The 27,868-nt window shown below is 44.1% G+C and overlaps 4 protein-coding genes and 1 long non-coding RNA gene across 6 annotated transcripts; 3 read left to right on the top strand and 2 right to left on the bottom strand.

The window, feature by feature from the left end:
• Positions 1 to 70: 70 nt before the first annotated feature.
• LOC129584337 (N-lysine methyltransferase SMYD2-B-like) lies at positions 71 to 3,751 on the bottom strand. The gene is made up of 8 exons (XM_055476487.1): positions 3,233 to 3,751; positions 2,815 to 3,146; positions 2,448 to 2,606; positions 2,219 to 2,325; positions 1,698 to 1,974; positions 1,351 to 1,467; positions 708 to 1,060; positions 71 to 639 (listed from the first exon to the last, which is right to left on the bottom strand). The coding sequence occupies exons 2-8, from the start codon at positions 3,031 to 3,033 to the stop codon at positions 312 to 314; spliced, it is 1,560 nt and encodes a 519-aa protein (XP_055332462.1). The 5' UTR covers positions 3,034 to 3,146; positions 3,233 to 3,751; the 3' UTR covers positions 71 to 311.
• LOC129584339 (N-lysine methyltransferase SMYD2-like) lies at positions 3,605 to 7,007 on the top strand. Of its 2 annotated transcripts, XM_055476489.1 has the most exons (7): positions 3,605 to 4,279; positions 4,348 to 4,527; positions 4,763 to 4,863; positions 5,203 to 5,488; positions 5,561 to 5,677; positions 6,044 to 6,420; positions 6,525 to 7,007. In XM_055476489.1, the coding sequence occupies exons 1-7, from the start codon at positions 4,076 to 4,078 to the stop codon at positions 6,802 to 6,804; spliced, it is 1,545 nt and encodes a 514-aa protein (XP_055332464.1). In that variant the 5' UTR covers positions 3,605 to 4,075; the 3' UTR covers positions 6,805 to 7,007. The 2 variants fall into 2 exon arrangements, with proteins under 2 accessions (XP_055332464.1, XP_055332465.1); XM_055476490.1 differs by lacking the exon at positions 6,044 to 6,420.
• On the bottom strand, positions 6,955 to 23,334 carry LOC129584338 (uncharacterized). The gene is made up of 7 exons (XM_055476488.1): positions 22,713 to 23,334; positions 22,244 to 22,396; positions 21,881 to 21,984; positions 21,428 to 21,695; positions 21,047 to 21,163; positions 7,646 to 7,998; positions 6,955 to 7,548 (listed from the first exon to the last, which is right to left on the bottom strand). Exons 1-7 carry the CDS (start codon positions 22,938 to 22,940, stop codon positions 7,212 to 7,214), a joined length of 1,560 nt encoding a protein of 519 aa, XP_055332463.1. The 5' UTR covers positions 22,941 to 23,334; the 3' UTR covers positions 6,955 to 7,211.
• LOC129584340 (uncharacterized) lies at positions 8,843 to 20,018 on the top strand. Its single transcript, XR_008689873.1, has 3 exons — positions 8,843 to 9,357; positions 17,518 to 17,667; positions 19,708 to 20,018. It is a non-coding gene; the product is annotated as an uncharacterized LOC129584340 (long non-coding RNA).
• A 246-nt stretch (positions 23,335 to 23,580) lies between the features above and the next one.
• LOC129584325 (N-lysine methyltransferase SMYD2-B-like) lies at positions 23,581 to 27,604 on the top strand. The gene is made up of 9 exons (XM_055476472.1): positions 23,581 to 23,593; positions 23,978 to 24,445; positions 24,504 to 24,713; positions 24,770 to 24,949; positions 25,205 to 25,284; positions 25,565 to 25,781; positions 25,997 to 26,113; positions 26,456 to 26,799; positions 26,868 to 27,604. The coding sequence occupies exons 2-9, from the start codon at positions 24,209 to 24,211 to the stop codon at positions 27,154 to 27,156; spliced, it is 1,674 nt and encodes a 557-aa protein (XP_055332447.1). The 5' UTR covers positions 23,581 to 23,593; positions 23,978 to 24,208; the 3' UTR covers positions 27,157 to 27,604.
• The last annotated feature ends 264 nt before the right edge of the window (positions 27,605 to 27,868 follow it).

The raw sequence follows: 27,868 nt of genomic DNA, 5'->3' as shown, positions 1-27,868 counted from the left end.
TAAGTAACCTCGTATGTACAACAATACACCCACAAATCGACGACGAAAACAATGTTTTTGTTGACCGTGCACTCGCAGCTTCCGTATTTATCTTCCAGAAAATAAGTCGAATTTCTCAACAAGTTGATACACAGAAAAAATTCTGTAAAGACGACACTCGCATCAATCGTTATATTATTACGGATGTGTAACGGAACAAATCATACGAAGTACATTTCATACGAAGATAGATAGAATTATTTCATACGAAGAAGAAATCGTCAGAAGGTCAAATATTAACATTTCCGATGGCTGCCCGAGTTTCCGAGCCGTTAAAAGACGACGAAACCGGCGAACGGTTGACACTCATCCCCGTTTACCGCCGCCTGAAGGCTGGAAATCCGGTCATCCACGTCGGCACACCATTCGCGACCGATGTCGGCTCCAGCGGAATCAGCACCCAGCACGCTGATGTACAGATCTTCCGCTTCCTTGCAATAACTGCGCGCAACAGGACACATCGCCGTAACGAATGGTTGCAGTCGTTTTCGCTTTTTCAGCGGTGTACTCAGTACTTTCTTCTTCACAGCACTCACCGCCATGCACCCGATCGAGGCTATCTTGGCAGCTAAGGCAACGTCATATTTGGGGTGGACTTTCCTATTAATTACGCATAAAAATGCTTCAGATTCCAAGCATTGGCGAGGAACTCGGATAAGTGACCTTACTTTAAACAAGCAACCATTTCCTGTGCCAGCTTCCAACCCTCTTCAAAGCGGCCATCATTCAAGTAATCCAGGTAGCGGTTGTACGAGTACACATAGCGAATATGGGCGTTCGGATGGAGGAAGGTTTCCGCTTGGACTTCTTTAAAATGTCTGACATTTTCCAGCGTCTGCTCCATTTCCGCGACGTTATCCCGCCACAGCGCTTCGCATTTCTCCGTGAATCGCATAAACTTCTCCAGCTGATCACTGTTCACCGCGCCGCACCGTGGACAAGGCGCCAGTGCACGGTTATCGCTGGGAATCGGTTCCCGGCATTCCGGCGTAATACATTTTAGAGGATTGGTCTCCGCATCCTAAACCATGTACAGCTGTTTCTATCCATACGTAACGCATGTTCTTGCCCGACCAGGAATTTATTTAGACTAGTTTATTCATTTTAATCACATGTAGTATTATCTTAATAACTGGAACCATCTTACGTTCAGGCGATAGATCGGCAGATATAACGATATGATTGTTTGGTAAAAGTGATAAATAAGGCAATAACCAAAGCTTCGGGATATCGATATACTGTACATCGCTTCCCTAGTTGCATATTTTCAAGTGTGGATAGCACATTATACAGTCCGAATTCTTCACTTACAAATTCTTTGGTGCATTTCCGGCATGGGCATGGGTAGCCGTAGAACATTTTGAACACATCCTGCCGCTCCACGAGCGGACGCGAAAATGGATCCGTCATCATCCGATTGTGGCGAAGCTGTACAGAATAGGTAAATTCGGAAATCACATATTTTCACATTTCTATTAACCACAGTAATCTTCTTTATGTACAATTTCCTTTGTATTATAATGTTTGCATTTCAATAGTTTATTCAACGCAAAATTTTCCCAACAAAAACGGGAAAAGTGCTTTATTTCAGACGAAGTGATGGTCGTTAGTGAAGTTGAAGTACAGGGAGCTAGCGTTTCACCAGTTCTGGGACGTACATCGTGCAGTCCGGTGCAGTTAGGAATATCTTCGGTGGCGACAATAATCAAGCGGCGGCCGTTGAAGTTGAGCGTGACATTGACATCCCAGCACACCGGCGTCATGGCCCGGAAGGGCGCCTGTGGATAGATGGCCAGAGCAAAAGGATACTGCCGATCGCGGTCTTCGCGGAGGTCACGCAGGGGCATTGCATTGTATGCCCCGATCCGATTATAGTCCACGAATTCGGACGGAGAGATGCCGAGGTCGAGTGCCGAATCGTCCACGCGCTCATCCCTGCAATCGAACATGTCGGTGCACCACTACATGTACTGTGCGTATTGGTTCGTTTAAGCAGGCAATACATTTCCATCACTCAAGTACTTAACGAAAACAGCATCCGCGATTGTTTTGGAAAGCATTTAATACTTCATTTTTATTCAGGGAGGTCGCAGTAGAGTGTTCTCGTTTAAGCGGCGCTTCATTAAGTAAAGGATTAATCAGCTGATTAATACGAATGAGCTGGTTGAGTTTGACTTACGTTGTCACGGCCCCGACACGGGGCCAGGATGGTTGTTCAGGGAGAGAATGGAAAATGTCGACAGCTGATAGCGTTCCCTGATCGCCGAGATCCATGGTTACGTTCAGCTACAGAACCCCCCACGGTAAACAAATTTTATAAAATCTCAAAAACCTTTCCGAAGGAAATTTCCGATCATGTGCGCAGCACCGTGTTGTACGATTGCGCTAAGTACCTAGTCACTACCTACCTTGATTTTGTTGGATATCTTGGCGATCAGGTCGAATGCCCGCCCGCCGTAAAATTTTGTTCGTCCTGTGCCTGTCGTCACATCCATCATCGCCATACTGCCACCGAGGGTCTTCAGCATAGCGCACTCCAGTTTATGCTCCATTTTCCAGTCGGAGACCTACCCACATTCCCCAAGCTTTATGGTCACAACGTTTGTTACGGTTTGTACAATGAAGTACTTCCATCGTACATGTATTTTAGCAATTCAGTTAGTGCCAGACGACGGCACCAGTTTGCGGAAAACTGAGAAATTAATTTACTGCAAGTTCATCACTACAACTCCATGCGGAAACGGAGCAGTACGCTGCATGCATTCTCATGATTACCTGGCATGCTTTACTGCAGTAGCGATGCAGTTGGCATCCCGAGCATGTCCGCAGTCCCTGCTTCTTTAGGAAACAGTGCGCACAGTGGTCTTTATACGCGGCGCGGTCGAACACCCAGATCCATGGCTCGCAGGTCAGAATAACGTCGCCTGCCGAAAACGACCGACTAACGATACGTTCTCCGTCGACTGGTTCGCTAATGGTGTCCGTGGATTCCATCACTAATTGCAGGTCTCCGGCTGGAGAATTCCCACAGAACTTTGATGGAAGCTTTGGCAAACAGTTCCTTGCCTTTTTTTTAAAAGTTCGACGCTGCTAAGGGTGCTTGAAAACTACATAGGACAACGCATGCAACGTTAAAAATACAGCTTCACTTATCAACGCAGAGCAAAACAAGCACAAGCGGATTACGGCTTACCATGCAGCATGCAGACAGCCAGCACATGCGCTCGTGTAGCACAGCTGCACGCGGCCAGCGCAACGACAAAAAAAATCGTGACCCGTGCCCACTGAAAAGCCTAAAGTATTTTAGTCTTAGCGCCGTTACTAAATACAATGATTAATATTGTCTCATGTCTGTACACGACTGCAAAAAATACTTCGTGTCGCAGTTCGAAAAACCTAAAAAGCAACCAGCCCCGGCCGGTCAATAGCCAATTTAAAAGTAAAAGGTTTTCGCCGTATCCGAGAGCTGCCACGTCATTTAATGATTTGTACTGTATTTGTACAGAATACTACAGATCCGTGTACAGTATCCGTATCTATTTAATAATTTTTTTTGGTGCAGAAATTCTCCCGAACGGCAGTTACGATTTGCATCCGCTTTTCGTTGATGGCCCCTTGAAAAACGCCTTTGTTATTGGTTCTTATGTGTCCAACTGTCCATGGCTTCAAATCAAATGCCAGTTGCTGCACGATGAACCACAATGACCGCATATTGATTTGAAAGTCCACTGTACATCTGCAATTTCTGGTTATTTTTTCCGCTGCCCTTCCGAGAATTCTTGGCAACTAGGCAATCTAGCCTTGTGCAAAGTGCACTGCATTCTTTTACAATGCACGTGCACGTTATACTGTACTTTCAACGGTGTCTTAGCAACCGTCAGTTGCTCAGGACTTATGTCACAAGTTGTGTGGCTGACTGTTAGCCCCGAAAGCGTGGAAAATATATATTACATATTGTAATAATTAAAATGTTTTTGCGTGTTTTGCGACATTTGTAGCCTAACCATTAAGTTGCCGCAGTGTATAAGTCCCAGTCATGGACAACGCGGGAAAAGATTCAGATCGTGCCGGCACCCGGTCTTTTAACGCCGGAGACCTGATCATATCCTGCGAGCCGTGGGTATGGTGTCTGCACTGGAATTCTTATCCAAAAGTGTGCGCCTATTGTTGGTCAGAACCCAAAGAACTCTACACTTGTTCCGGGTGTAAACTGCACCGCTATTGCGACATAGAGTGCCAGGTACATCACGAGAGGTTTTAGGTGCGTGCACGCCGCCATAGCGTACTGTTACGTACGGTTTATCGCAGGCTGCCGATTGGAAGCAGGAACACAAGGCCGAGTGCGACATACTCAAATGTGTCGCCGATGAACTTGCCTTACTTCATGTCCATGATCCGGACACGGATACCACCGGGGTTGATGATTTCGGAATGATGTCAGGGAGTACGAGTTCCATACTGACACAAAAGATTGCCAGAAAGGCTCGGGTACTGTGCTGACAATCAGTGTACTGCACCGTACTGCTCTCTTTTAATTTACGAGTGCAAATGGCTCGATGCAAACCTTTTTTTGTTGTCATAACTTTTCGGTTGTCCTTTTTCTGTATCACATAACAAATAAATGGAAAACGTTACTATGCGGCGTAAAAGTCAAATAATAATATTATACAGTGTCAATTAAAGCTAAATTTCCTGCGGTTTTACCGAATGTGACCTTTTTTAGCTGAATATAATGGAGGAAATTCCTGGACATGGTAAACTATCTGTTGAAGACATTCTGAACCTTTTCCCCAAGCTTAACCAGCATGATGCGGTCAACCGCCGGTACGTTGGAATAGGCACGTATCTAATATCGTTAGAACTTCTGCTGCTTGACGAAGTTTAAAACGATAAATGGTCATATAAATGAACCTGGGATCATGTGATTTTCAGCTGTGGCAATCACAATCAGAATGGTATTAGTGAGCTTTTATTTTAACCTTTTCCCACCAATACAGCCAGAACACTCTTCAAGTAATGAATACGTAATTCGAGATGAAAAGTCGAGCATCATCGCTGTAATGCTGCTCTATGCGTATGAACATCATTATAAAATGGACTTGATAAATTTATTACGTATTTGCATTTGCGCGAGCACGACTTGCAAAAAATGTGTTATGATAGGTTCCAAAGATGTCATCCGTATCTTTATCAAGCCCTGTCCGCACAGTCGCCATCCCCATCGATCCCAGACATGGCAGAGTGTGTCACCATCGTCCACTGTAACGCCTTTCCCATTCTCAAGCCTGGAAGGAAGTCCCGTATCATTGGTACGGGACTGTTTCCGGCAGTACCGCATGGCCTCATGATCCCAGTGTGCTGGGACAGCAACGTCACGATGGACTTTAAAAAGCGCCGGTTGTTCATCCATGCCACGGAAGATATTCCCGTTTACACAGGCTTGCATGATGTACGGAAATTCAATGAAATCTGAACTGAGCGATTGAAAGATTGTCACAGCAGCGTTGGTTTTTCTCTGCACCTTCGTTATTGTGAAATGCCTTTCAATGTGTTCACAAAATCACGGAACCACCGCCGGGCACAGTTTGAAGAGTTTTACGGACGTCCTTGTACATGCTGCAAATGCACTCCAGAATACGTACGTACCGTTCCCTTCAAGAATGCCATATGTTATGTATTTTATTCTACAAACTACAGTATATACAATTTTTTAACAAAATATGGCGAAAATACTTTAGCAAATGCTGCGGCTGAATAACCAAGCAAATCGGATAGGAAGTTTATCCGATTAAGAGCATTAAACCACGACTATGGCTGCAATACTCATTGTCAGGCAAAAACATGTACAGAAAAATTCTTGTTACGTGGATATGTGTATTTCTTGTGCGTGTTGTTGACGCCTCTCTGACCGAGAAGTTTACTTATTTCCGCCGCAGCTGGTAGGTTTGTACGTTTTCGAGGATACTATTGACCATTGTCGCAACATCAGTTTGCGATTATGCAGGCAGCGGAAATCGATCCTCTGAAATGCGTGACCCCTGGCTGCACAGAACGTCTTCCCAGTGACAGTCGCTGCCTACTGGCGTGTCCCCAATGTGGCGCGCTCAACAGTAACCGACTACGCACGTTCCAGACTTTCTTAAGCCGATACGAAGCCATAGAGAAAGAAGAAACTTGTAGAGAAAAGTCTGCAGAAGAAATACTCAAAGCAGTACAACTTAAAGAAGTAAAGCTCCTTAAAGAAATTGACAGTGCCGATATCCTTCATCCCGATGCGCATTTGCGTTATATTCTGGCCTGGATAGAAGGGCATAAGCTGGTTTTAAAAGGGGAGCACGAAAAGGCCTGGGAAATATTTGAGTCGCTCGTACCGCGTGTGCGGTAAGGTCACGGAAGCGCTAGCTTAATTCAGACGGCACCACCAGCCAAATAATTGTTTTTTATTTGTTTGTTATTTTTTATATGTTTGTTATTTTTTTATCTAGGGCCATTTATCCACGATATGGCTTTTGGCGGGCACAAGACTTACTGCTGGCGGCAATACCTTTAACCGTCATTGGACGGAAAGCAGTTTATGCGAAATCTACCGGCGAAAATTCATCTGCGATCAACACTTTTCTGGCATCTTGTCAGATGGGCTTCGACATGGCAGTCGAAGCAACTGAGATTTTCGTAAAATTATGTGGAGCAGATTCGAGCCGAGTACAGCAGGCAAGAGAGTGTCTGGATGAACTAACTATACAAAAGCAGTTATTTGATGTTTGAACTGTTGTCATTACTATAAAAATGGAAATCTTATATAGAACCACAGGTATCTGCTCCGTTTCATGTTTAATACAATTTATTTTTATTATAATTGTTAGCAGACGCTTATGTACGTACTTCAATTACAGTACTTGGTTGCATACTGGCAAGGTTTAAGCGTTAACGTTTATCCGAATGAGCTATTGCACAAATTAAATTTTGAACTCCATGAATTCAGTTTTTCGCTCTCCCCAGTCTAACCCGTTTATGAACATAATCATTGTCGATCGACAAAACATTGCACTAATCTAGTACTTTGCAAACAAAACTTAAATTTAAACTATGGTACATGGAAGCAAACAACTACTCCCACTGTTCATTAACCCATTGAGGCAGACAAAGAGATAGTCTGCTTTATGACAAATCACCTAATAACAAGCATAAACAAACGGTTTACTGTAATCTGCGTCAAGGGCCCTTTCGATGTTGCAAATGGACTGTTGCACAACAGCCGACAGCTTCCGGCCGACTTCCGCTCCAGCTGAATCCGGGCCAAGGACCCTGGTGTAGATATCTTCGGCGTCTTGACAGTAACTACGCGCAATGGGGCAGGCGGCGGCCGCTACGGACTTCAGCCGTTCTTGTTCCGCCGGTTTGGCAAAAGGTACTGTCTTCAGGATTTCCTTGTGCAACGCCTCCATCGAATGGATGGCTGTGGTGGCCAACAGGGGAGCGAAGGTAATATCGTACACGGAATACACTTTTCTGCAAACGGAATAATAACTTGAGTGGTTTCTCGTAATTTGCATGTGACGATCTTCGATAATTACTATTTGCAAATTTCGTAACTGAATCTATTTACTTTAAGCAGGTGATCATCTCCTGGGCAATCTTCCAGCCATCATCAAAACGACCCTCCTCGAAATATTTCTTGTAGCGGTTAAATCCGTAAACGTAGCGAATATGCGCGTCCGGATGGAGGAAGGTTCCCGCATTCATGTTGATATGAATTTTTAGGTTTTCCTTCAACTGATCCGTTTCACAAAGACCGCTCTGCCATACCGCTTGGCATTCTTCCATGAACCGCATAAACTTGACCAACTGGTCACTGTTGCCGGCACCACACTGCGGACACGGCGCCAGTGCACGACTGTCGCTAGGAATGGGTTGCCGGCATTCAGGTGTCACACACTTCAGTGGATTAATTTCTGCATCCTAAACCGTGCAAAAAGGGTCACAATAAATATTGCTGAAAAATATGAACAGCGCAATTCAACGACCGCTTATTGCATAAACAAATGCGGTAAACTGTTTACTATTTTGTTTTGCGCGTCCGATCATTTCGGCCGCGTTACATTTCGGCCGCACAGGTTCACTTCGGCCGACGTTCATTTCGGCCGTGGCTCACTTCGGCCAATACTCAATTCGGCCAACGCTCATTTCGGCAACTGGACGTTTCGGCCGTCATAGGTTTCTTGGGTTGCATACGTTTTCTAAGTTGGCTTTCTTACGTTTTCTTATGTTTTCTTATGGATTTTAGATTTATTATGGATTCCTAGGTTTCTTACGTTTGCTAGATTTTCGTAGGGTTTTTCAGATTTTTTTACGGTTTCTCAGGTTTTGAGGTTTCTTAATTTCCCTTTTAGGTATTCTTAGGTTTCTTAGGTTTCTTAAATTTGTTATGGTTTCATAGGTTTCTTAGGTTATTAGGTTTCTTAGGTTTTCTTAAATTTGTTATGGTTTCTTAGGTTTCTTAAGTTTTCTTAGGTTTGTTATGGTTCTTAGGTTGTTTTTATTTTCTTTTTGTTTCATCGAGATTAGTTTCCATGGTTTCTTAGGTTATCCGTAGGTGAATTAGGGTATGAAGATTTCTTTTCATTTTGTATTTTTTGTAATGTGGCGTACGGTTAGGTTTTCTATCAGTACTCTGTCGGAACGGTGACTTCGGGTCATTGAAGGGAGACATGATGGTTACAGTAACACTACCAAAATTGCTCAAACGAATTTGGCGTGCAAAATGAAATAGGAACGAGAGTGTCAGAGTGTTGTGCATAGTGCACAGGATATTGGCACGGACGCCTCACCATCATTGGCTCGGCTTACCATCTGCCAGCTTTCCAAACACGACTGATCGTGTTTGCCATTCGAGTGCCAGCATCGGAATCGACAACATCGATTCCTTTTTAGCATTCTGATTTCATGCCCTTTCCCCTCATTAGATTTCGTTTTGATGATGTTCTAGCATTTATTTCGATGAAATAAAAGCGATCTTTCGAGGAGTTGTGGTTTCGTTGTGTTTTCTCTATGCAGCGTGAGCGCTTCTCCGAGATGGTGGAGATGCCTTAAGATCCCTGTCATTCCCGTAGTTTTGTTGACATTCTGCACTCGATAACGGCGTTACATTGAACACGCCGTGACACGGAAGTTTCCTCTCTTTGGTGGAGACCTTGGCTTACCAGCGATAACCCAGCAACACCAGAAGAAGAACCCTACTTCAGAAGCAAGGAGCGTCGCTGGTTCGGAAGGCACGCGGCCGCCAGCAAGGAGAAGAACCGCGGACAACGTATCGAAGTGGTAGGCACTAAGCCTATAATTTTGAATTTTATAGGATTAATTCCTGAATAGGACGGATTATTTCTGTCCAGAGAGTACATATTAGTGTTTTGATGAAACGGGGAAGGAAGAAAACGATTGTTTTCAATTAATTGAGTACCGTACAGTCAAAATTGTGACAAAAATGAGGAAAGCTTTGGCTATTGTGGTAGATGGCAGAGTAGTGAAAATCATCGTGACAGATATTGTCGTGGTATATCTGGATGACATCCTCCTATAAGAGAACGATCGTTCCATTTTTTAGGATATTACTTGATTATTAACGCAGTGCACAATTTGTTTTTTTGTAAAGGTTATTTAAGACGGAGCGATGGCTCTACAGAGTGGATTTCCCCGATCTTGCTTGGAAGTCATGTCAAAGAACTAGCTGATCTCTATCAGTGATAGCCGTTCTTTTGTGTAAGCATAGCTGCAGAGCAGCTTAATGGAATTGCGTGGAGCAGGACATTCATAGCCGCCCAGGCCAATTTTCTAACTGTACAAATGGAAAACTGCGAGGCAGCCCAGCAGTGTGACGGATAGAAAATAAGTTTAGACTTCGACGAAAATTATTATCACCTGGTATTTTTCGAATTTAACAACACCGTAGTGGATGGCATAATGCCGATACATCGTTCTCCGACCAGAAAGCAACCAGCCATTGATAGGTTGAAACAGGGCGTAGAAGACGTCCTAAAATCAGCCAGTAAAGTACTAAAAGGAATAACCGACGATCCAGCAAAGGCTGGCACTAGTGGCGTTTCCCAAGAGGATAAAATCACGCGCAGCAAAGCGAACCAGTTAAAAGGAGCGGGTGTGGAAGTCACACACAAAGTACTCGAGGATAAAACTCGTAAACAGCGTAAAGCGACCGTAATGGATCAGGGAGATAACCTCCTTGGTACACCAGTAATGGAGCCGCCTGATCAATTGTTTTTCAGGCCGCTAACTCCAGATAAAATTCGACAGGTTAATCCCGATAATCGGGAAGAAGTGCAGGCAGCTGCACCGGAACGGTCTGACAGTACTACAGAGTCAACGACTACAACGGGGTCGTTTTCTCAAGTGAGTGAAAGCGAACTTAATAAATCCGCAACGACGGAAGAAGAGGAGGAACCGGTAACAGTTGTACCTACCACATTGCGTAAAACGCAATCTTACACAGCTAATTTGAACGAGCTGTTGAGCTCTGCGGCTAAGCCGGCAAAGGGTTCCCCCATTGTGGAACTTAAACAGGCGACCGAAACTATTTCAGCAAATCAGGTGTTGATCAGAGATTTGCAGCGGAAGCTGGAAGTAGCCGAGGACGAAGTCCAACACCACAAAAATCAGTACCAGCACGCCCATAGCTCTTTTAAAAATATGGAAAAAATTGTATTGGGCTTGCGGGCTGTAATAGGTGAAAGGGACGCGGCAATTGCCGAATTAAAAGCGAAAGTAGACGAAGCACGTGCTAGAAATTCCGACATGAATCAGCAATTAGCTGAGAAGGACACCATGCTCGATCAAGTATGGCAAGAAAACCAGCGATTAAAGACCGTTAATTTCAATCATGTAACGGATTTGAAGAATGTGCAGTCGATGCTGCATGAAAGTCAAACCGAACATAAGTCCCTTGTTGGGAGATTCAATTCACTAGCAAAAGACTACCGAGTGTTGTACGACCGGCAGATGAACCCGGAGGCCGTAGAATACGGCGAGCGACCGCTCAGCAGGGCATATGCCGGTAATACCGAAGCAGAATCATCCCGTGTACAGCATACACCCTCGGCAATGAACGAGAGTGGCTCTCGGGAAATGCCGAGTGCTGATAAGCAGCAATATCTCCGCAGTATTTTGCGGGAAGAAATTCAACGAGCAGGCATTGGACAAAGCAGGACAGTAAGTCCTGTAAGAAAATCGGACTTGGTTGATGTAATGCGCCAACCAGTACCGCGCCCGAGCTACAATGGTAGCAAAGAAGATATCGATAGCTTTATAATAAAGTTTGATCACGCAGCCACCGCAAATCGGTGGACTACAGATGAGAGGAAAATTACGGAATTGGCATATTGCCTTAAAGATGAAGCCATTGTGTGGTACAATGGGCTGATAACTTCCAACGCTGCACCCATAACATATCGTGAGTGGAAACAGCAGTTAATCGCCAGATTTGGCGACTCGAAGCGATCGGTTAACGCTTTAGCAGAGTTAACAAACCGTAATTACCGACCTGGCCAGGAAACTCTGGAAAGCTACTACCAGGCCATGATGACTTTGCGCGATCGCGCTGGGTTTAATGGCACACCTGAACAATTCGTGTCGTTTCTAATGCGCGGATTAAAACCGCATGAAAAACTCCATGACAAAATGGAAGTTATGCGACCGGATACTCCCGAGAGATTTCTCGAGATACTCCGATATTTATCTTCCAATAATCCCGAAAAATATGTTATTCCAGTCGGAAATGTCCGACGTAAACAGGATAGAGATGCCGATGTAGTCAATGTGCGAACTGCACAAGTCCAACCAAAATCGTATGCGGCAGCGGCGGCCAGCCCGCCGCGGCCAAGCAGTAAAAACAGTGGAAAACCGAGTTACGGCAATCGTAACAATAATAATAATAATATTCGTAGTAATATCAGCAAAGCTGACAGTAATGACAGTCGAATTAACCAAGATGATAATCGTGCACCGTCTCGTAAGGAGCAATGGGCAAATAACATTAATAGGATACAGGAAGTGACTGATCGGTCACCGGCCTTGCAGAAAACTCTGCGTGGCAACAGAGTAGTGAAGTATTGCCAACACTGTGACTTGTGCGGGCATTACTTCCGAGAGTGTCAGTTCCGCGATAAACCGCGATGCGAGAACCCTACATATCTCGCTTATCACGATCCAGAGACTGGAAATCGGCGATATGCCGCCGATTTCTATCAGCGCCGTAGTGGCAGTCAATCGGGAAGCGAACCTAGTTCGCCGGCCAGGCAGAGGAGTAATTCCCGCCAGAGTGTCGGCCCAGTAGAGGATCGGGTACGCCCGACATCGGGATCGCCGCCTCCGGATAATAATCCGTTCTTCGCTCCGCCTGAGCAGGAAAACGAGGAAGGGCGGTAAACTCCGGCTTTACCGACCCTATTCCACCCAAACCGCCGGATAAAAACGAAGAAATAGTAATCAATGGATTACGAGTAATTGAAACCGATGCCGATGAATTATCGGATATCAGCGATGCTGACATTAACTTTACAACTTTAACTGATACTAACGAACCTAGAAGGACCGCACCGCTAATGATAAAAGCAATAATAAATTATTGCGAAGTACCGGTAATGATCGACACCGGCGCAGAGACTTCATTAATTTCCAGTGAATTTGTAAATGAAATAAAAGCTGCAAGAATTCCGTTAATTAAGCCGCTGCATATACGCGGTATTGGTGGAGTACGAGGATTCCTCGTTACACACTATTGCAAAATAGCAATAAAAATTAAGGACTTCGAATCTTTACATTCGGCTTATATTAAGCCAACGACCGATGAAATAAATGTACTCTTGGGGCAGGATTTCCTGCAAGATAAATTTTATGCCGTTCGACATAACAAATTGCGATATTTAGAATATCAGCCCGATAAGAAACCGGGCCCATTAATAATGAGCGAACCGGTGTCGCCGGTTATTCAAACGACAAGTACCGTAGAGGAAGAAGTCTTCCCGATACCCGTGGCAACGGAACAAATCGACAATACTGTAGAGAAATTACAAGCCGAAAAAAATGCCGTACCAGAAGGGAGTAAAATCTTCCCGATACCCGTGGCAAATGCCACAATAGAACCAAGTGAAACTATCCGTTTCAAATCTGTATTGAAGAAGCCGGTGAAAGTCCGGTTAGCAGCAAAAGCTACATTTTGTCGCCTATGGGGCGAGTATCGAGTGCTATTGAAAGAAATCCAGGATTTAATAAAATCCAAAGAAGACGGTACCAACGTAATGTACCTCTTTATGGATGAGGATGTACCAGTTCCGGGCATCGATTCTGCAAAAGCAGAGGAAATTGTCCACAATTTGGCAAAGCAGTACAAAGCGGAATATTCCGCTTTGGAAGAAAAACAGCGACAGCTGACTGAAGTATTCAGATACTTGAAGATCCCGCTACCATACGCTTTACGAACATCGCTGCGTGTATTAGCACAGTTAACGGGACGTAAATTACCGGTATTGCCGCACCAGTTGAAGGAGTGTAAACCGCTTGATAATTACGTTAATGAAACGGCTGTAAAAACCGTAGCTAACCATAATCGGTCAATCAGTTTTGCGCCGATGGCACGAGTAGTTGAATTTTTAAAAGACGATCCGTCTATCGTAGTGAGGAATACTCTCGATACTGCCGCTACGAACGAAACTAATAATAATAATTTAATTAATCAAGCTAGCATCGAAGTAGTACCGGATCCTAATAATTTAATTATCGTAAATGCAGAATTGGTAGGGCCCACTGATTCTGCCGAGATCACTAATGAATCTCCGACTTGGGAATTTTCCCAGTCTCCGAACATTAACCCTTCTTACCGCGGTACACGCGCTAAGCCTATCAAAGTCTTCGCCGGCGATAAACTATTAATTAATCCGGGTACTAATTGGGCGACAGTGAATGTCCAATTCGATGCAGATGAGCAGTTCGATACCGATAAGTTTTTATTCCTTCCCAGTCCGCACCTGTATAGGGAGCGGCGGATAAGGCCGATGGAGGGAGTGGTTAAACCACAAAATAAAAAGTTTGAAATGGTATTCGTTAACTTTCAACATCAGCGGCAGTCAATTAAGAAAGGCCAATTTATTGGCTATTTAGAACCGTATGAGGATATTCCCGATATAGATATTCAAGTTAATGCCACAATGTTGGCAGAAATGACACCTGAAGAGCAAGAGACTGTGATAAAAGCGGTGGATGAATTAAAAATTAATCCGGAATTAACCGCACAAGAAATTAGAGAAATTAAGGAAATATTTCTCGAATATCCCGGTTTATTCGCGACGAAAACCCGTCCGTTTGGCGATGTCCAAATAGTCAAGCATCAAATCGACACCGGTGACATTGCACCGATAAAATGTAAACCGCACAGGACCTCGTGGCGAGGCCACGAGATTATTCAAGAACATGTAAATGAAATGCTGGAGAAAGGGATAATTCGAAAATCGAATTCCCCCTGGTGTTTTCCCGTAGTATTAGCTGGTAAGAAAAATCCCGATGGAACCATCGGTACGCGATTTTGCGTTAATTATATTAAGTTAAATGACGCCACAAAAAAGAATAATTATCCTCTTCCTAACCCGGATGAATTATTGCAGGCAGTAGCTGACAATAAGTATTATTGTGGCTTTGACTGCAATGCAGGATTTTGGCAAGTGCAAATGCACGAAGACTCCATCGAAAAAACTGCGTTTATTACGCAGGATGGACTTTACGAATTTTTAAGGATGCCGTTTGGTGTCTGTAATGGCCCTGCAACGTTTCAGGAAGCCATGAATAGGACGTTAGCGGACGTCCACTGCGAAAATATTTTCGCTTATTTGGATGATATCATTGCCGCCGCTAAAGACTTCGCAGATCTCAAACGTAAAATACGTTTAATGTGTGAGTGCCTTTTAAAGGCTGGTTTTACATTGAAACCGAGCAAGTGCCATATAGGCGAAACGGAGTTACATTTCCTTGGACATATTGTGTCCAAGGATGGAATAAAAACGGATCCCGATAAAATATCGGCAATTGAGAAGTATCCGAAACCAGAGAGTGAAAAGGATCTGAGATCCTTTTTAGGACTTTGTAACTATTACCGGAAATTTGTCAAAGACTTTGCCGGTAGAACACGCCGTCTATACGGCTTATTAAAAGGAGAAATTGACGTGAAAGCGAACTGGTCGACCGACCATGATAGTGAATTTGCTGATCTAAAATCAGCATTAATTAACGCGCCAGTATTAGTAAAATTTGATCCAAGTAAACCGACCGTAATTGAATGCGATGCATCAACAGTAGGAATCGGTGCGATACTGCACCAGGACGGACACCCGATTATTTATGCGAGCAAATTGCTAACCGACGCTGAAAAGAAGTATCCAATTACTGAATTGGAATGTATGGCAGTAGTTTTTGCGTGCCGGAAATTTCGGCACTTTATTGAATACTCCCATTTTTCGGTACAGACCGACCATCAAGCTTTAACGAATTTATTGCGATCGGTTTCCCGTAAAGAGGGATTAAATGGCCGTTTAACGCGCTGGGCACTCCAGCTAAGCAGTCATAAAATGACTATACTGTATAGGCCCGGAAAACAGTGTGACAACGCTGATGCGTTGAGTAGACATCCGGTGGGAGAAGCTACCGAATGCCCAGACGATGACTGGGATGAATTTAAGGATTCAAAGTTTAGTACGCCGTCGATTCGGGTATTAACGGTTCGAGATGGAGCTGAGCACGAAGAAGAAGAAGACAACTTCAAGTTCTACAGGATAGAACAAGAGAAAGACCCGAATATCGAGCGTATAATTCATGCACTAGAAGGACGCGTAGAAAGCGTTCATTTGCTTAAACGTCCCGGTTATTCCGGTTATGAATTGTGGAATAGTGTACTGTATAAAATATCGGAAAAAGACGGTCGTATTAACCGTCGATTTGTTGTGCCAAAGCACATGCGCGTGGATATCATGCATGCAATGCATGATGCACCAGCTAGCGGTCATCTAGGCCGCGCTAAAACTTATCAGGCGATCGCCTTACGTTATTTCTGGGAGAATATGGTCTCTCAGATTATCAAGTACGTAGATCATTGCTTTGCATGCCAACATCGCAAAACACTGCGCAAAGCGCCACCAGGCAAGCTACAGCAGATTGCTATCGGCGAGCCGTGGTTTAGAATGCAAGTGGATTTGAAAGGGCCATTGCCCAAAACAACACGGGGAAATACCTATATCGCTGTAGCGATAGATGAACTTACGAAATTCGTAATTGCAAAACCAATACCCGACGCAAAGGCGGAAACTGTCGCTAATTTCTTGATTTATGACGTGTTCCTGCCGTATGGAACACCACAAATTCTGAACACCGATAGAGGAACACATTTCCATAATTACCTATTGGAAGCAATAAATAAAAGGCTAAGAATACAGCACCATTTTGGTGCTGCGTATCACCCGATCGGGCGTGGACTTGTCGAAGGACAAATGCAAACAATTGCTGATTCACTCGCGATGTACGCCAGTGACGGCCGGGAACGTAATTGGGACAAAGTCCTACCATTTGTAATTGCCGGAAAAAACCGTGTAGCGAATAAAACGACAAATCTGTCGCCGTATTTTATGCTATACGGTAGAGAGCAGGTTATTCCTGCAGATACGGAAACAAAAACGAACCTCCCGGTAGATCACGCGACAATTCGCGACTATATGGAGGAATTACGCTATAATTTGAGTCGCGCTCAGGATATCGCAGAATTGCATATTCGTAATGAATTTGATAAAAACGCCGAACGATTCGACAAAGGTCGGTCGGAAGACACCTATAATATAGGTGACATGGTTATTCTGAAAATTGAGAAGAAAAAAGGCGAAACGGAGTCATTCCGTCGGAAATATGAGCTCGAACCGTGGGAAATCATTGGGTTTCCCTACACTAATGCCGTCGAAATTAAACGAATAAATTTCGATAAAACAGAGGAGATACGAGTCGTAATTGTGAACGGCTAAAGCCGTACAAAACCACCGAAGAAGACCGCAAGAGAGAAACCTTATTGGTTCAGGACTTGTTGGAGAATCATAAATTAAGGGAAACCCCGCGAACGATGTGGTCCGTACCTCCGCAGACAATGCTGCTAATAATTCCCCCGTAATTGATACGGAGGAATGGGAAACGGTAAACAATGAGGAAAGTGACAATGAGCGCAATAGCGCTAATAAAACAGTACCTAAAAGGCGATTTTTGCTTAAGTTACGCAAAAGCGCTAATGGGTATGTCAAAATTCACCGTATAATGGTAGGATCGAAGTGCACAAAGTGCAAAATTCCTTAAACAGTAATAACTGTTTAAATAAAAATAACGAGCGTTATTTTAACACCGTAATACCGTATTAAAAATTTCACAATTAAATTGTGTAATTTTCCATTGCAGATATTTCCGCAATGGACCGCGATCAGCGACCGAACCGACCGGTTGGCCGAGGTAATCCTCGTTTCTTCGCCCCACCCGTAGCGGGAAATCAGGCATATCGTCCGATGCAGCGATTTGCTGCCCCGAATGTTCAGAACGTTCAAAACGCCGGTAATTTTGCCCAATGTGGCACCAGAAGTAATTCCCGTGACTATGTCACGTAGTACGCAAACTGATCCAGTAATAGTGGCATCATATGCCGAATACGAGTTAATTTTACGAAGTAATCGGGAACGCGACTTGGCATCGTAGAGACATTCATTGGCAGCAACTGCTGCCCAACCAGAGGAGATAGCCGCAGTTGATCAACTGCATGTTACTCCGCCAGCGGAAAGGTTGGCAAAGGCCATCATAGCGCGTGCAAAGGCACAAAGTGACGCGGCAGGGACAGGACAGAAGTCGAAGAAGTGCCTTACGAGTCGATTGTGAAGAAACCTGTTAAATCACCTGCAAAAGCAGGAGTAGAAACAGCATTAAAGGCAAAGCCTAAACGGAGTAAATCACCGAAACCACCGGCAGACGCCAACGAGCGATTAGCAAAGCTGATCGCCGACCATGAGCAGCAAGAGGCCAGAGATAGGCAGCGTTGGGGACAATCCTTTATAATGGAAGGTCCGTTCGCCCCGACGAAAACAGACGCCCCTAATGGGAAGGAATTACGAGTAGTTACGATACCACAGCATGTGTATAATACACCACAAGTTTTAACGCAAATACGGCCACAGTTGCAAGTGCAACCGCCCCCGGCGTTTTGGAAGGAGACTGGCTTAAAGCCAGCTGTAATCAGATTCCCTACTCCGATGGGAGTGGTACAAGCACCGGTCGAACACCAGCAAATAGCTGGAACTCTTAAACGGGGTCCGAACCCGGTACGAATTAAGGAAGAACTGAGTTACATTATCCCGAAATTAACGGGATCGCGAACGCCGTCGCCAGCCGTTAGTGTTAGTGCAATATCCAGTAAGACGCGTCCTTATCGTGTGCAAAGCACGCCCTCGCCAGGGGAAGAGGAAAAGAAGCGTAAACTGGAAGAAGACAGAGAGGAGACAGCTCGAAGAGTTGTTCAAGTGAGGGAGAAGCTGAGACATCAGCCATCGTCGTCGGATGACGACGAACAACCGCAGCTTGTCATAGACGAACAACGTAGCGATATTGCCCAAAGAGGCAGCGAAGGAGATCCGATTAGAGTTTCTAGTGAATCTAACGGACGGAATAACTCTCCGGAAATTCCGGAACCAAAGCCTGGCGGACAACCGCCCACACCAAGTCCCCGCCGCCAGTAAAGACTGGAAAACCGCTTCCATCGGTGTCTAGCGATAAAATCGCCGAAGTACGAGTGTGACTCTGGACATTATTAATAACGTACGGAAAAGGATAAGATGGCAGCGTCAGCTTATCTTTTACAAAAAGTACAGGCAGGTCATAGCTCCTCGGTATATTGATACCGAGGAATATGCACCTCATCGTGCAAGTAGCCTCAGAACGTGGGACGCTGGTGGAAGTATACGAGAACTGGTCACCAACGATGAAATATGCGATAACCGCAAGTCGTAAAGTCGATATGTCGACATGAGAGTCCACAACATGCAGGAAATGGTAAAAGCGGTGGCAATTGCCATTAGGGATATCCACAACGTTCGTGGATCGACCATTGATGAGATTGTTAGGTATATGTATTTAACAATGCCATTAGACTCAGTCAATCCTGAGCAGCGCTACTCGGATGTCACTACCGCAGTCAATGAGGCAATCGCCACGGGAATAATCGTAGATGCGGCCTTGGCCGGGAATAGTGGGCGATATGCCTTAGTAGAAACTAATCGTAAACGGATCGCCGAGTTAACCGGCCAACACATAGAAGAAGTACCGTATTCACCCGCGAAGCGCGTTCCATTCGGGCGAAGGCCCATAGCAGTGGACGAACAGAAAACCTTATTAGCACAGCCATCGCGTAACGATTTGGCAATCGCCATATATAAGATTGAACAGAGAGGGGAAAATCCCACAGTGCAGCGTATAAGTGAGCACTTTGGCACTTACCAACCATACGCCGTACAGACTATGATTCGTACAATGTACGAAGAATTGCTCACTATGTTGCATTTAACATGCATATTCTCACTTTTCTCATTCCTGTTTTTGAGCCTCAAGGGGCCTCGGCATCCCGTCCCGTGGCATGTCAGAGTGTTGTGCATAGTGCACAGGATATTGGCACGGACGCCTCACCATCATTGGCTCGGCTTACCATCTGCCAGCTTTCCAAACACGACTGATCGTGTTTGCCATTCGGGGGCCAGCATCGGAATCGACAACATCGATTCCTTTTTAGCATTCTGATTTCATGCCCTTTCCCCTCATTAGATTTCGTTTTGATGATGTTCTAGCATTTATTTCGATGAAATAAAAGCGATCTTTCGAGGAGTTGTGGTTTCGTTGTGTTTTCTCTATGCAGCGTGAGCGCTTCTCCGAGAAGAGGGTATCTGTAGATTACGCGGTGCAGGTGAAAAGTATTGGCAAACCCTATTTCCGCCGAAATGTACTGTGGCCGAAGTGAGTTGCGGCCGAAATGAATGGCGGCCGGAGTGAATGGCGGCCGAATTGAGTGGCGGCCGAAAAACTTTGGCCGAAATGAGCGCGGCCGAAATGGAAACGGCCGAAGTGATCGGTAGCCGAACAAAAAATTCATATTTTTCGTTTTAATACATAGAATTATTTACCAGCGCAATAACCAATAGAGCCAGTAAGTAAAAGGACGGATTTCCACAAGAATAACTACGTAAATCTTTTTTTCTGAACGATGGATCTGTTTATAACAACCATGTACAGAGTACGTTTGGAAATGCACCAAGAACGCGATCATGACAAGGCGGAAATTCCAGGTACAGTGGACGCCATAAATGTGTTTACACTCAAACCGCGCGCAACCAGATAATTATCTGTACTCACACAGCCAATTCCGTGCTGGCCATCGGCCTGCTGATGTTTACACTTGCATCTTGCACATTTCCCAACAGAAACCATCAAGCGATAACTCAAAAGAATGAGAAAAAAATTCTAAGAATTTTGATACCAGACAAATTCGTTTTTATTTCATCTAAGAGAAAATCGAGGTTCCTGAAGTTTCCCGTAGACAAAGCATATGAGTGAAAACAAACCAAACCGTGGATTCAAATCCTATGCTATGTCTACGGAAAACTTTAGGAGCCTCGATTTTCTCTTAGATGTAATAAAAACCAATTTGTTTGGTATCAAAATTCTTAGAATGTTTTTCTTATTCTTTTGAGATATCGCTTGATGGTTTTCGCTAAGAAAGGTGCAAGTTCCAAGTGACTGAGTTTAGCATGTGAGTCTACGCGCAATGGACATGACCGACTTATTTTGGTCTGCTGTTCGTCTTGCCGTTAAAATATCGGTTCTCGGACCGATTGTCTAGAGTAACCACATTAATGGTGCCCACTGTACATATTTAATAAATTCTTAGTTTACTTACGTATTCTTTTGTGCATTTTCGACAGTTGCATGGACGACCATACAGCACTTGGAACACATGGCGGCGTTCCATTCGTGGAAGCAAAAACGCATCACGCGTAAGTTTATTGTGGCGAAGCTGTGGAAAACATTCAAAGCGGTGTACATAATTCGCAACCGACATTAAGCCTGCCAAAGCAACCCACGAGCGTCAAAACGCCGAAACCAAGCGCTGTGCTAATTTTTCAATAAGTACACTGATATTAAAATTTGCAGTGTTCCGAATATTCTCGCCGTGATTACTTCTAGTAAATTCCTAAGAAATTGTACTATTCATTTTTCATTTGAAACGCACGTGATCGTATTTTCCCAAAGTACAAGATATTTGCGGCAGTTCACTTACATCGTGAAGTCCCGTATAGTTGGGAATATCCTGAGTGGCATGGATAACTAGACGGCGGCCCACGAAGTTTAACACCACATTGACATCCCAGCATGCCGGCGTCATGGCCCGGAAAGGTGCTTGAGGATACAGCGCATGCGCAAAGGGATGATGCGTGCCGAGGATGTCGAACATGGCCAGAGCGTTGTAGCCGGCTATATGATAGTATTCGGAGAATTCGGAAGGAGAGAGGCTCAGGAAAGACTCCACCTTGCTGATGGGATGGCTCCTAAAAAATCCACCATCTGACCTTTACGGTTTCATGCAAACTTATACATTTTAGCTTTATACGATCATGATACCACACAATAAATTAACAGCACCTAGTCAAGCATAAAAATCGGAATAAATTTGTGGTTTCAAACTACAAAAACAGGCTGCATAAAACTGTACGGGCTTGATCTTTCGACTTACGCTGACTCTTGACGGTGGAGGGCTGCTGCGTCAGTGGGAAACATACGCAGAATGTCGACAGCGGATACCGTCCCGAGGTCACCGAGATTCATTGTGGCGTTGCGCTACGAAGAAGTGGCGTGGCTACGTTAAACACATCTGTACACCGTAGACACAAGTTTTTATGTTTTTACATGCGGTTTTTAGGGTAGAAATAATTTCGTGACTTCCGTGTTGTGCCGCATTAAGCGCCTAGCTGCGGCCAAGTGACAACCGCACAGTTTTATAAAAATTGTTCTACGTACGGTAGTTCTATAAATCCTTCTAGATACAGCATTATCTCCTTTTATATCCCTTTATATGTCCGCAGCCTTAAAGTTTTACCTTTATTTTGCATGCAATCTTTGCCACCAGATCAAAGGGTTGGGACCCGGAAAATTCATTGGAGCCGGTGGAGAGACCGAGCATTTCCATTGTACCACCAAGCTTTTTCAACATCGCACACTCCAATTTGTGCTCCCTTTTCCAGTCAGAGGCCTGCAAACTTGGTCGAACAATTTACAGTGACGCTCTTTAGGGCAGTAACACTTCACAGTAATAAATAATGGTTAAAAACTGAACCTAGTTATGAATTTGAAAAAACCTCGAAAATCTTGTTGACGGGAACAGTTCCAGAACACATTTACTGTTACATACTAACTCGTGCGTAATTAATTTAACAACGTGAGCTGAAGTTGTATTACAGTAAGTACTTGAACCACGTAAAAAGAATCAACATTTTTCAATCTAAGTTCAGCAGATGTTGCAACCATAGCAAAGCAGACAAAATATAGAATGATATAAATGAGCTCACCTGGCATGCTTTGCTGCAGTAGCGGTGCAGGTGGCAACCCGAGCATGTCGCCAGTCCTTCCTTCTCCTGAAAACAGTGCGCACAGTGCTGCGCATAGGCTTTGTGGTCGAATCCCCAGACCCACGGCTCACATAACATAATAACGTCGCCCGCGCAGAATGACCGGCTGCTGACATCGCGCGGTCCTGCATCCGCTCCGGCAGATAAATGGCCTTCCTGTGATGTCATTTTCGACGCAAAATCCGGATTATGAAAACGATATTGGAAGAAATGAGAAAACTGATGGATTTCGGCCGTTCCTGCCCACACTTCAGTTCCCTATTCTTTCAAAAACGCGCTTCTATGCACTTTTTGCGAGAACACGAGTAATTCAAGATAAAAAATCAACCGTTTAAAGCTTTATCAAGCCTTGTTTTCTGGTCTAGAAGAAACCTGAAAAGAATACTGAGCTTGACATCTATAAATATCGGCTAAATTTCTGTTGGGAGAAAGGATTGGTCATTATCAGAGATCGTTTCACTCTTACGCAACCGGCTAACGATGATAAGACTTGTGGCGTTAACCGTTACCGGTCGCAGTTCGAAAACACAAATTTATTCTTATACCACTTTACGGCACTACGTATCTGTAGTTATTCTGACGTAAATATCCGGTTGTACGCGCTCAAATGCGCGGCACTATACAGAGTCCTTAAGTACGTGTACAGAGTATGTATCACCATGGTACAGAGCTTTTCAAAGCGTGTAGACCATTCGTTGTACTATGTACTGCCCTGCGCATAAATCACTGCATTTTTGGGTATCGGTTTCTTAGCAACCGTTGGCCGAAAAGAATAAATTTGCCGACAATAATGACCGAACCCATTTATCTTGATTAAAACAGTCCGATCTGAATTACAGTAAACAGTGAGCAAGTCGTTAATCAATTTGCTGATGCCACTGATTAATTTTCTTCTCCGTCTAACTTTGTTTTTAATTTACGGTTTTCCTGAAAATTGAATCTTTGAAATCAGGAAACATGACGTGGGAAACAAAAAGCCCATTGCCTTTTCAATGATTTACTCAGTTAATGTAGTATGTTACGGAGGACTACGCGAAGTCGCGAGGAGAGACTACGTGAACTGATGGTATTAAGTACAACAGAATCCCCCCGCTTGCAGCTATTGTTGTCAGCAAAACCAAAATCACATTTATTATTTTACTTGCGTAGAAGCTTCTGGTCTTCTTTAGCGCGAGGTTCGGTCATTTTGCGGCAACCCGTACCAGGTTACCAGACGTTAAAATGTTCGTGAACCTATGGGTTTTGAATTCTAAGCATGCCGCATTTGACTGCCTCTGTCAGTGGATTTTTGCATGAGCGAAATTAAGGAAACCCTCGCCATGTCGCGCAACGCGAGGTCTGTTAACGATTAACAGCGCTATCAGATAGCAGTGTACTCTTTTGAATCCGAATCTATCTTCCCAGCCAAAACGGAGTAAAACCTGCTTTTCCTGCTCATGCAGTGGATAATATGCAGATGCAGCCTTCTACGAGTATTTTCTAATACGTTTGACCTTTCGGCACAAAGATTCGGTGGTGGCCGAAATAAACATACAGTTTGTAATATTGGTGAACTGGGAAATTATACAGTAGAGTTAGGTAGCCGTCCAGTATTCAGCTGTCGCCGTTTTGATAAATACTACCTGGCCCCAATAAACAGTCCCGTGGAACCGATGGAAACTGGAAGCAACACGGTAGGGGAATTGCACTTGTACGGATTGTTCCGTCCAGTGGTGAGATTGTTACTTTCAGTCACATAACGAAGAATGCGCTAATGCTTTGCATCCTACCGGCACTGGCTCCTTCAAAGCCGGCGATGAAATTCTGTCCTGTGAACCATGGATATGGTGCCTGGACTGGCGCTACTATCCAGAAGCCTGTGCATACTGTCTGGCAGAACCTGGCGTGCTGCAAATGTGTTCCAAGTGTAGGGTTCACCGGTACTGCAGTAAAGAGTGTCAGGTAGACCGCATATGATACGCCCTGAAGCGTCCTTGCTTAATTTGTACCTAATACAGGGTGCTGACTGGAGAAGCGAACATAAGAATGAATGCAAAACTCTCAAACATATCGCCGCTGATATTGCTGCTAACAAGGCCGGGGATCTGGAAGCAGATTCTATAAGGTCTGCTGAAAATGGAAAAATTCCAGGGAGCATCAGTTTCATACTGACACAAAAGATTGCCAGAAAGGCTCGGGTACTTCCTCTCGCTGTGAAAGATTTTTTTATTTAATGGATGTGTATCGTATCGTATTGTATCGTGTCGCCATAAACCTAACCTGATTTGTCAGTTGTACGGAATCAGATTCTATTCGTCTACCGTTTAGCCGGTTTTATGGATAATTTTAACGTACGCATCTGACCAGCAAAAGATAAATTGCTTTAAGTGCTAATGTAAAAACTTATGTTGTACGTACCCTGTACCACGTAATAACTTTTGCCTTTTCTGCAGTTAAATGCAAAGGAAGAAATCGCCGGCCATGGAAAATTATCTGTCTCGGAAATTCTAGATCTTTTTCCAAGAACTAACCGGTATGATAATTATGATATACACAACGGTAGTTATAATATTAATGGGCATAAGAAATAATATGAAAAGTACAAAAAACGACATGATCGCTCATCATGTGCCACTTACGAAACTCCGATGACTGATGAGACATCTTTAAAAGTAACGCTATTCGATAACCTGCAAACTGGCCATTGAAACCAGCGCGATGGAGTGAACAACTTGACTGCCATAACCTTGGCTGTGCAACTAACCAATTATGTTGCATCGACAAATATACTTAGGTAAACTTTTTTGTTGCAGGCACGACTATTGTGTCACTATTACCTACTGTAACGCTATCCCAATTTACAATCCCGGACAGAAAACGCGGGTTATCGGGATGGGCTTGTTTCCGCAAGTGCCACACTGGACGATGACGCCGGTCTGCTTGGATAGCAATATCACCATGGATTTTCAGAAGCGCCGCTTGTTTATCCACGCTATGGAGGATATTCCCGTTTATCGCGGGATGCAGGATGTACAGCTTCGGTTTTTGGCCAATTACTAGTGATGTCGAAAACGACATACTAAATCTGAAATTGTTTTTGCCAGTCACTGCTATGGCATTTTTATTCGTAGTGATGAGGCTTAGTTTCGTGCACGGAAGAGTAAATTAGCACACTGAGTAACTGCTGCACTCGTATGAATTATTTACGGTCACTCCCTTACAAAATGCTTGTTTTTGATACACAGCTTCGTTATGCCGAATTCCCGTGTGATTTGTTCTCCAGAACTCGGCTGGAGCGGCGAGAAATGTTCGAAAAAACCCACCGACGGCCTTGTATCTGCCGCAAATGCACTAAGGAATATGTACGTATAGTTTTCTCGCGGTGTTGCCGTATATTTCACATTTGAACCTGCGCAAGTGAATTATAAATTAAGCAGCGAAAACAACAAATTCTCGTTCTTATTCTAAATTGTTCTGTTCCTTACGATTTGTTGCAGAATTCGATTCGACGATGTTCAAAATTGTAAACGCATTAAGTTAGAAGTTATCCGTTAATTCATCACGCACACATTTAAAATTAAGTGCTGTTATATAACAGTAATTCTCCTATTTGTTAATTATCGACAGAAATAATTTATTTGCTGAAATATCGAAAGTAATATATGGCAAAAGCAGCTGGTACTTGTATTTACGATAAATCACAGGCCGCGGAAATCGATCCACTGAAGTGTGTAACACCCGGCTGTATGGAGCGTCTTCCTAGCGATGAGCGCAGTCTGGCAGCTTGTCCACAATGCGGCGCACTGAATGATGATCGTCTAAAAAGATTTCAAGAATTTTCTGCCCGATACGAAGCCTTACAAAAAATGTGCTATGAAGAGCGTAAACCTGCAAAAGAAGACCTGCGCAGAGACCTCGACGACGCCGATATCCTTCATCGCGATGCACATTTCCGCTATGTACTCTTCTGGACGCAAGATCATAAACTCCACCAGACGGATCACGAACAGGCCTGGAAGATCTTCGAGCCGCTCATCCCTTTCGTGCGGTAAGATGACGAAAGGGAGTTTATATAGAATATTATTGTACGTATTCGAAATTGCCCGATTCTTTCAGCGCCATGTATCCCAAATACATCATTCACCGCGCACAGAACTTACTGTGGGCGGCGATTTGCGTTACGCTGATTGGACGGCAGGCGGTAGTTATTGGACGACGGGGAGCAGCCGGCACAAACCGGTCGTTACGTCGTACTTTTAGCGAGTCCCACGAGATGGCCTCGGGTATGGTACAGGAAGCAGTGGATATCTTCCTGAAATTATGCGGAGCGGACTCGCCGAAGACCAAAGAGGCGAAGGGTGTCGCTTCTGAAATAACCCTTATAAAACAGCTTCTCAAAATTTAAGCAGGGTAAAAAATTTAATTACGATTGACGCAACAAAAAAGCAGCGCGAAATTCTGGGAAATACTTCGTGTCGATAATAAAAAAAATAGATGAGGAACAAAAGTGTACCCGTATTTTACTTAGGAATGATAAGTTTTCTCTGATAAATATGAGCTAAGTCTTCATTCGACCAACGGCTTTGCACTTCACATTACAGTACAGTTACTCTGTATAATGATCTTTTAAGTTATACTGCTGTCGCCCTTTGAAAATACTGACTTTCGTAGCTAGCTTGTCGCAAGCCTCAATGTCAGCTGATAAGTTAATTTGTTTTCGCTCAAATGGTCGTTTAACACATGTTCGGTGCTTTTCCGGATACTACTGTACTAATGTGTTAAAATACAGTAATAGCACCGGTATTGTTTGGAACTTTGCACGTTGGCACGCGCTAACACATTGTTACAACCGTGAATAAATATTTACCCACCACGGTGTAATTTGCAAATGATTGGCTACAGGGCGTAACCCAGCGGAACTTTATCAAACATTCAATACAGCAATGTTTGACAGATGATTATGAACACTGCAAATAGATCCGTTACACTATAACATGACCACATCTGCCAAATCACGCTAGGCATCTCTTTAATTGCCTCTTTAAACTTTCCAATCAAGTATTTAAACGGCATACTATGGTAACTGCACTGCAGTAGTAGTCCATCAGCTGCTTTAA

Source organism: Paramacrobiotus metropolitanus, unplaced genomic scaffold, assembly GCF_019649055.1.
Source record: "Paramacrobiotus metropolitanus isolate TYO unplaced genomic scaffold, Prichtersi_v1.0 Parri_scaffold0000013, whole genome shotgun sequence".
NCBI lineage: Eukaryota > Metazoa > Tardigrada > Eutardigrada > Parachela > Macrobiotidae > Paramacrobiotus > Paramacrobiotus metropolitanus.
The sequence above is the reverse complement of the archived record's forward strand: the minus strand, read 5'-3'. Positions and strand labels throughout refer to the sequence as shown.